Below are 9,391 nucleotides of genomic sequence, written 5' to 3'. Positions count from 1 at the left end.
TTGAATTTTCAATAACTAATTGATTTCCAACACTAAGAGAATATAGTCACAAAAGATAAGAGACTTAGGTCAAACCTTTTTTTATTTTTTAATATAACCCCCTCTAATATGAGTTAATTAGAAATGATCATCGTTTTAAAAAAATATCTCACCGATTAATGTTAACAAAAAACCACACGGTAGTTTTACAAATAACTACATGTCAATTTAAATTAAAATAAATAAATTCTTATAATAAAAAAATATTTTATTATCGGGAAAACTATAAAATTAGTGGTAGCTATAAAAAAAATTATACAAAAATAACATCACAAAATAATGTAGTTTAATGCGATTTGTCATATTATAAAGTTATTTTTATTATAAAGTACATCTAATGGATCAAATGAAACCACATCAATTCGTAGAATTACTTTTGTATAATTTCCTTATAGTTGTAGCTGATTCCTTATTATATGCAAACAAAAGAAAGCTCAAAGGATTATTGATTCTTGAATGTTTTTAGCTGTATATGGTTTCATTCGGTTGTCTTTTTAGATGAAAATAAAATGGGACTCTATTTTGTTGCCAATTGGATACTCAATTCCCAGTTATTGTCTCCCTGACTCTAGGAATTAACATTAATTCCCTATTAAAGAGCATATGGGAATTATAAATTATTTTGGGGTTCATTTCTTATATATATAGAATTATAAAAAAAAAAGGAGAAATTTTGAATTTTAAAATAATTCTGGGGTGGTCGTGGTTCTGCCACTGAGGATACATATCTAATATCTACAAAATAAAGAAAAAAAAATCTATTTATTAATATGCCAAACACAACTATTGTAGCAAAAATGTATTTATTTTTAAAAAAACCCACTTATAAACTTTTTAATCATATTTTTAATTATTTCCTATTCTCCCATCAAATGAATAGCAAAAAAGGTAAAGCATAATAAATAAATATTATATTAATGGATGATAAAAAAAATAAATTTTCTTTTAAATTTTTTACAATTATAATAGATTCGGTAATAAGTAACGTATTTATACACTAACTCATAAATTGCAAGATTAATAGTTATAAAACATGTATTAATGTCTCGTTTGGACAGTGAAAATATTTTATTTTATTTCATCTCATTATTATAATAATTTTAAATTTTATATAAAATATAATAAATAATTTAATTTTTTTAAATTTTAAAATAATAATAAAATTTTAACTTTTATCATGTCTCAATTCATTATCCAAATAATATATGAGAAGAGCACCAACCACTCAAAATAGTGAAAAATAGCTCAATTTCTCATTTAAATTTGAGGGCTCAGAGAAATAGACATGAACTTTATATTATTTATTAAAATAATATCTAAAATATTTACCTAAATTCTAATAAATGTTATAAAATCTAGTTAATATATCTATATTTTTTTAAAATTTTATATTCTTAATGGACAGTGTGGCAATTTTTGTTGGTGCATTTATTTATTTATTTGCAGAGGCCTGCTGGCCAGAGATCAGGGACTTCGAAATTGACATTTTCAGCGAAGGGCTGGGAAAGCATAAAGTCCTGGAACGCAAGCAGGGCGAGGACTTAAGAGATAACAAGAAGATTGTTTTTCTATGAGAAGGGAAAGTTCAAAGGGTTGAAGAAGAGAGATTTTTGCTACTTCTCTAATAATTCTATATATTTAATTTTATTTTTTCCAGATTTTTTCAGAGGTCCCTCCCTGTGTCTTTCTTTCTTCGTTGTCCCGCTGCTAGTATCTTCCAGAGGCACGATCGTTATTTTCCCAGAAAGTTCTCGGCTCATTTTCTTGAAAAATCGGGTGAAACAATCCCTGCTTTCGTGAATTTTCATGGGATTTAACTCCTTCTCAGGTCTGTCTCTTTCTCTCTGTTTATCTTCTAGTATCAGAGAAGACTTCGTTGACTATAGAAGTCTTACGTTTGGTTCCTGAAAGCTTTTCAAGGATTCCTTTCTGATTTTTACTTTTAGCTTCAAACTGAAACTCGTTTGGTCTTACCACGTTGAGTTGGTATTAGAGTTCACATATGCTAACCCCATCTATCTTTATTTTTCGTCATTGCCGCTCTACCGAATGAATTTTTCGGGCTTAATTGGCACTTGATATTTGTAATGGTTCTGTCAAGACTCTTTGGTTGCCAAGAACATGTAGGAGATAAGAGTAATTATAATTGTTTCATGGATTTTTCTTTGCTGGTCATATGGGAAATCGGACAGTTTTGCTCTCTTGTGCTTCATACAAACATTTTGGCTTCTAAGGATTTCCATTTCGTGGAAATGAAGATAACATGGCCCTCCTCTGGGTACCAGAACTGAAGAATAGAGAAGAAAACAGTAGCATGAATATAATATATTTTTGGGGCTTTCCTAAGAATTATACGTTAAGTGGAAGATTTTATACTTCAAAATAATGTACAATCCAGGACTTAAGTTTTGATTTGTTTATCTCAGCGATCAAATGGAGCGATAACATGTGATCTAAATTGTTGTGCTCTTGCTTCCTACTTTGAATGCGTAGTAACTTAGTGGAGGCCTGGGTGTATCTTTAAATAAGTTACCTATCAAATTTATAGGCAATCTAGCATAGAAAATGATAAGCTAATTACTGACTCGCTCATTCCATTGATATCGAAGGTAGGTTAATAAGAATATGTCCGAAGGGTGATCTGGGCATTGAAGCCGTTCTTGATCAAAAGTTCCAGTTTGTTTCCCAACAATCAGGGTTTGGCCATCTTTAGTTGGTGTTTTGTCACATGGGATAAGAGGATTACTCCCTAGTTGGTTTCGGGTTGCAATATAATGGCAGTAGATGTGATCACTAGTGCTTCTTCTGTTCCGGCTTCGGAGGTCCTTTCTCAGGCAGTAGAAGCCATTCTTGAGCTTGTGATTGCTGCCAATGATGTCCTTGTTAAGAAGGATAGTTTTAAGGAACTTGCGACTTACTTGGAAAGGATTGTTCCTATCTTAAAAGAGTTGAATAGGAAAAATGTTAGTGATTCTGAGAGCTTAAACAATGCTCTGGAGATTCTCAATCAACAAATAAGAGCTGCAAAGCAACTTACACTGGAGTGCAGCAAGAGAAATAAGGTATATCTGTTAATGAATTGCCGGACAGTAGTTAAGCGCTTGGAGGACACTGTGCAAGAGATCAGTAGGGCACTGAGTCTCCTTCCTTTGGCCACTCTGGATCTTTCATCTGGGATTAGTGAAGAGGTTGGGGTACTCTGTGATAATATGAAGAGAGCTGAGTTCAAAGCAGCTATAGCAGAAGAAGAGATTTTGGAGAAAATTGAGTCAGGTATACAGGAGAGGAATGTTGATCGTTCTTATGCAAACAAATTATTAGTTCTCATAGCAAATGTTGTTGGCATCTCGACTGATAGGTCAGCATTGAAGAAGGAATTTGAAGAATTCAAGAATGAGATAGAAAATGCTCGGCTGAGGAAGAATGAGGCTGAAGCCATACAAATGGATCAGATAATTGCTTTATTAGAAAGGGCTGATGCTACTTCGTCCCCAGAAGAAAAAGAAATTAAATATTACACCAAGCGGAAAAGTCTGGGTAGTCAACGACTGGAAGCTCTTCAGTCATTTTATTGTCCGATCACACGTGATGTTATGGTGGACCCTGTGGAAACTTCTTCAGGACAGACATTTGAGAGATATGCAATTGAAAAGTGGTTTGCAGATGGGAACAGATTGTGTCCTCTGACCATGACCTCTTTGGACACATCAGTTCTACGGCCAAACAAAACTCTGCGGCAATCAATAGAAGAATGGAAGGATAGAAACACTATGATTACAATTGCTTCCATCAAGCCAAAACTCAAGTCTGAAGAAGAGGAGGAAGTACTTGATAGCCTGGAACAGTTACAGGATCTCTGTGAACAAAGAGACCTGCACAGGGAATGGGTAATATTGGAGAACTATATACCTGTTCTCATTCAATGTGTTGGCGCCAAAAATCCTGATGTCAGGAATCATGCTCTTGTCATCCTCTGCATTCTGGCAAAAGATAGTGATGATGCTAAGGTGTGTCTGATGATATCATCACTATTACTTCATCTCCCTTATCTTTTACTAATATACAATAGTTTGCTTTATTCTCACTGGGACTAAGTTCTGTAGAATTTTTTCATTGAAATGCAGCCACTTGTTTAGCCCTGTTATAGAACTGGATTGATGTTGGACATGGGCAAGAGTACATGTGTGCTAAGAATATATTATATTAGCATATGGGGTTCTCAGATAACAAAACTATTGCCTCTTATCTCCATATAATCCTGGAATTAATTTTATCATATTAGTTGGTTGAAAGAGTGAAAAGTTTAGTCTAGAGGAGTTAAGGATGGAACTAACCATTTGAATTTATACATGTGCAAATTAGGCCCAACAGTTATTCATCGTAGTAAATATTGGTACATAATAGGTAGCTATGGGCAAGAGTACATAAGTGCTAAGAATATATTATATTAGCATATGGGGTTCTCAGATAACAAAACTATTGCCTCTTATCTCCATATAATCCTGGAATTAATTTTATCATATTAGTTGGTTGAAAGAGTGAAAAGTTTAGTCTAGAGGAGTTAAGGATGGAACTAACCGTTTAAATTTATACATGTGCAAATTGTGCCCAACAGTTATTCATTGTAGTAAATACTGGTACATGATAGGTAGCTATCGATAAATGATTGCCAACATTTCTGTTTTTGAATTGGTACCCCTTAAAGTGGCAAATCTAATTCACTCCAATACTACTCTAGATATCCGCTTGTGCAGTATGGTTCCTTCGGTAAAAACCTGCAATATGATTAATTTAATGACAAATGCTGATTATTTTCGTAGATTTCAATTTTCTCAACCACAATATATATATTTATATATATGCAGGAAAGAATTGCAGGAGTTGATAATGCTATTGAATTTATTGTTCGATCACTTGGTCGTCGTGCTGCTGAGAGAAAGTTAGCAGTGGCATTACTGTTGGAGTTATCAAAATGTAATTTGGTAAGAGATTGTATAGGAAAGGTTCAAGGTTGCATATTGCTCTTGGTGACCATGTCAAGCAGCGATGACAATCAAGCTGCTCGAGATGCCCAGATGCTGTTGAATAATCTCTCATTCTCCGATCAGAATGTTATACAGATGGCAAAGGCAAATCATTTTAAGCATTTACTGCAGCGCCTCTCCACAGGTTATTATTTCAATAAACTGTCACTTTAGTTTGTCATGAATGTTCTTGTGAAAGAACGTTTATTTATACCCCTTTTTGTATAATAGGAAATTCCTCGTACTGTATTTTGAAGTTTTCACAATATGAATTTATGAATACAACAGTTCTATTCTGGATACTCGAGTAAGTCGACTACGAATCACGGGCCCTTTTCATGTTAATATAAAGTTTTCAGTTATTTAAAGCTCATTCTGTCTTAGTCATTCCGTTCCAACAGAGTGTCTTGATCAGAAGAGCATAAAAGATAGTTATCCTGGATGAATAGCTGATCAACCAAAAGAATCATCAAGTGGATCTTTCATCTGGATGGTTTCCATGACATAATGAAAGGAATAGCTGGAAAGATATTTGGCCTCCTCTTGTTTGTCGATTGGAAATCTAGTGTTAATTTTGATTCAATTGTGTTGAAGGCTTATGCTTATGTATAAAGATATGCAGCTGCGCTGTAACTTGTTTCCTTCTATTATGCAGGGCCAGAAGACGTAAAAATGATTATGGCAACAACTTTGGCAGAAATGGAGTTGACAGACCACAATAAAGAATCTTTGCTTGAAGCAGATGCTCTAGGTCCACTTCTTCGCTCTGCCTTGCAGGGCAACACTCAGTTGCGAGAAGTAGCTTTTAAAGCTCTTCGGAACCTCTCAAGCTTATCAAAAAATGGTCTGCAGATGATTAGAGAAGGTGCAGTGCGCCCATTACTTGATGTTCTCTTCCATCATGGTTCATCACCTAGTCTGCGTGAACATGCAGCCGGCACAATTATGCATCTAGCTGTATCAACCATGTCTCAAGAATCTAGCCAGATTCCAGTTTCATTGTTGGATTCAGATGACGATATTTTCAGACTATTCTCTTTAATCAACTTGACGGGACCTGATATACAACAAAGCATTATGCAAACCTTCCAGGCCCTGTGCCAATCCCCTTCTGCCACAAACATCAAGACTAAATTAACACAGGTATACATATATGTTGCAAACATGCTTTTATTTTACAATGAGAAATGGTTTCTGGCCAGAACAACTTGCCAAACAAAAGGTAGATGTGTTCTAGAAAAATCAATAGTGAGATACTGCCGAAGGTTGGCTAGTCTAAGGAAAGCTTGGCGAATGCTTTCCAACAGCAATTGTCATTTGTACAAACAAAAACAAATTGTGCATTTCATTGTGAGCTCGTGCGCACACACAGAAGGGTGGGGAGCAGAGAATAAAAATGAGTGAAAGATTCAATTAATGTAATATCACCTTATGAAGCATCAAAGCCATTGCTGACAGTTGACTGCATGCACTTACAATTGGACTTGACTCCCAGAATATTAAACAGATCTGGTGTTCATATACTTGGTCTCATCATTATGTTGGTTCATTTTATTGATTTATAGAACCATCTCTCTCTCATCACAGGAAAGCTTTAAGGTAGGTCATTTCCTTCATGGCCTTTTTGAACCATGGGACCACAGCTTCCAAAAAGTTTGAACTACTTGCTTTGGGGCATTGTACTTTTTAGGATTATGAAATGAATCTTCAAAAAGAAGAGCTAGAAGATATTTTTCCTAGTGATATAAGCACCAATTTTAACCCTTTTGTTGACATTGTCACCTGGGTTTATTTCTTGTTTATTTTCCTTTTTCTGACATAGGCCACATTACTTCCTCTCCCCATATGAAGATGGGGGATGTGGTGCGTCTTCCAGTTGTATATCATTTCAAGTGCTAACTTATTCTTGGTGTAATCTTTCTGTGGGATACATTATATAAACATTAACTGGTTCAATTACATTTACAGTGCTCAGCTGTGCAAGTTTTGGTTCAGTTGTGTCAGCTTGATAACCCAAGTGTACGGGCAGATGCTGTAAAGCTATTCAATTTTTTGGCAGAAGGTGAAGATGAAGCCACTATCCTAGAGCATGTAAATCAGAAAAGCATTGAGACTTTACTCAGGATCATCAAATCTTCTGAAGATGAAGAAGAGATTGCTTCTGCAATGGGCATTATCTCCAACCTGCCAGAAATCCCACAGATCACTCAGTGGCTTCTAGACGCCGGGGCACTTCCAGTAATTTTCTGTCATATTCAAAATGCCAAGCAGAAAAATCCCCATAAAAATAAGTTGATGGAAAATGCTGTTGGAGCGATACGTCGTTTCACAGTCCCAACAAATTTAGAATGGCAAAAGATTTCAGCTCAAACTGGCATTATACCCTTGTTGGTACAAATGCTAGAGTTGGGAACCACCTTGACCAAGAAACGTGCTGCGATCTGTCTTTATCAATTTTCAAAGAGTTCTCTTCAGCTGAGCAGGTCAATTTCAAAGCAAAAGGGGTTCTGGTGCTTCTCTGCTCCGCTAGAAACTGTCTGCATGGTTCATGGAGGAATCTGTAGCGTTGAATCATCATTTTGTCTTGTAGAGGCTGATGCTGTGAGGCCTCTAGTGAGAATTCTTTCAGAACCAGATCCTGGAGCTTGTGAGGCTTGTTTGGATGCACTGTTAACTTTAATTGAAGGTGAGAGGCTGCAGAGTGGCAGTAAGGTGCTTGCAGAAGCAAATGCTATACCACCAATGATAAAATTCCTTGGTTCGCCTTCCCCCAGTTTGCAGGAGAAGGCTCTACATGCTTTAGAAAGGATTTTTCGGCTGGTGGAGTTGAAATTGAAATATGGAGCCTCAGCTCAGATGCCCTTAGTTGACTTAACACAGAGAGGAAGTGGCAGCGTAAAATCTCTGGCAGCAAGAATACTTGCTCACTTAAATGTACTTCATGATCAATCTTCATATTTCTAGGGGATCAAGGAGTTGAAGATCGGGATTTTACGCTAAATCCCCTAGAAATATGAAGATCGATCATGAAGTATATTTAAGTGAACAAGAATCATCACAAAGATGCAGGCAGGTAGATGAGCACGGCTAGGCATGGGAACCCTCGCACAGAGGGCAGAGCATACCTCTTTTCCTTCCTGTTGTTACTAGGCACGCTATATTGCAGCTAAGACAAACCAGATTGACCATGTGATCCAAAGTACAGAGTTTGGTTCGTACATAGGGAGTTAGAGCTTGATGCACCCAAGGTAGTCTAAATCTGATAGTTGCTTTTATTTCCCAGAAACCTGGCCTTTGGAGGGGTAGCAAAGCAACAGTGGCTTATGTCTAACAGCACAGGATATCTTCTATCTGTAAATCAATACTTGATTGGTTCAGCAGAGGAAGAAGAAAAGCCAATATATGCTTCCAACTTCTGATGATTTGAGTCGAAGTGAGACTATTTTTATCAGAATTGAATTCTTTGATTCTTGTGTACAAGGAAAACAGGTGTAAGATAGTAAAGGATAAGGTCTTATCTTGAATTTTTAGATTGTCTTTTATTTTCTTCTACCTAAATTAAAACCCTATTATTTGGACTTGGGGTGTCCAGGTTAATAGCGCTTTGAGGATGAAACTCGACCTAAATTGGGTTATGGTTTTGTGTGGCAAGCCAAGATGCACATTACGGTCCCGTTTGGTTATACAGATGAGATAAAATGAGATGAGATGTTTTAAATAGTAATGAATAAAATATTGTTATAATATAATTTTTGAATATTAATTTTGTATTGGGATTTGAAAAAGTTAGATTGTTTATTATATTTGTATGGGGATTTGAAAAAATTGTAATGATGAGTTGAGATGAGATAAGATGAGATTTTTGGTTTTGGTTAAACAAAAAAGGTAGTTTCTTTGTGGTTTGGGCCAATGCTACAGACCAACTTTAGACGTGTTACTTATCTGCACCCCTCAATAAATGGCTTCTTGCATCCATAGCTGAGAGAGAGGCTTTCTGATTTGCTCATTTATAGCCTGTGTTCTTGATAAGCCTAATGTTTTGCATTCTATTTTTGTTAGCTCCAAAACCCTTGGTTGAGAGGTTTGTAATCATAGTAATCCGATGGCAGAGACAGAAATATGTTTAGATGATTACATGTATTTCAAAGTAGAGTGTTATCCGCACCCCATGGGCAGGGGATACCTCTTCCCACATCTGTAACCCCCCCCCCCCCCCCCCCCCCCCAAGCGCGCGGGAGCTAGATCTGGCCTAACACCCTAAGGGCAGCCCCTAGTTTGGTTTTTTTTTTGGGGGGGGGGGGGGGAAGTGGGGGAGAGGTTAAGCCTAT

General features: G+C 36.3%; 1 protein-coding gene across 2 annotated transcripts; it reads left to right on the top strand.

The window, feature by feature from the left end:
* The first annotated feature begins 1,484 nt into the window (after positions 1 to 1,484).
* LOC122300066 (U-box domain-containing protein 24-like) lies at positions 1,485 to 8,587 on the top strand. 2 transcript variants are annotated; one of them, XM_043110444.1, is made up of 5 exons: positions 1,485 to 1,867; positions 2,653 to 4,046; positions 4,905 to 5,208; positions 5,719 to 6,206; positions 7,032 to 8,587. In XM_043110444.1, the coding sequence occupies exons 2-5, from the start codon at positions 2,814 to 2,816 to the stop codon at positions 8,025 to 8,027; spliced, it is 3,021 nt and encodes a 1,006-aa protein (XP_042966378.1). In that variant the 5' UTR covers positions 1,485 to 1,867; positions 2,653 to 2,813; the 3' UTR covers positions 8,028 to 8,587. The 2 variants fall into 2 exon arrangements, with proteins under 2 accessions (XP_042966378.1, XP_042966377.1); XM_043110443.1 differs by having other exon boundaries at positions 2,649 to 4,046.
* Positions 8,588 to 9,391: the final 804 nt, after the last annotated feature.

Source organism: Carya illinoinensis, chromosome 2, assembly GCF_018687715.1.
Source record: "Carya illinoinensis cultivar Pawnee chromosome 2, C.illinoinensisPawnee_v1, whole genome shotgun sequence".
NCBI classification, from domain to species: Eukaryota; Viridiplantae; Streptophyta; class Magnoliopsida; order Fagales; family Juglandaceae; genus Carya; species Carya illinoinensis.
Note: the sequence above shows the minus strand (reverse complement) of the source record. Positions and strands in the feature narration are given on the sequence as shown.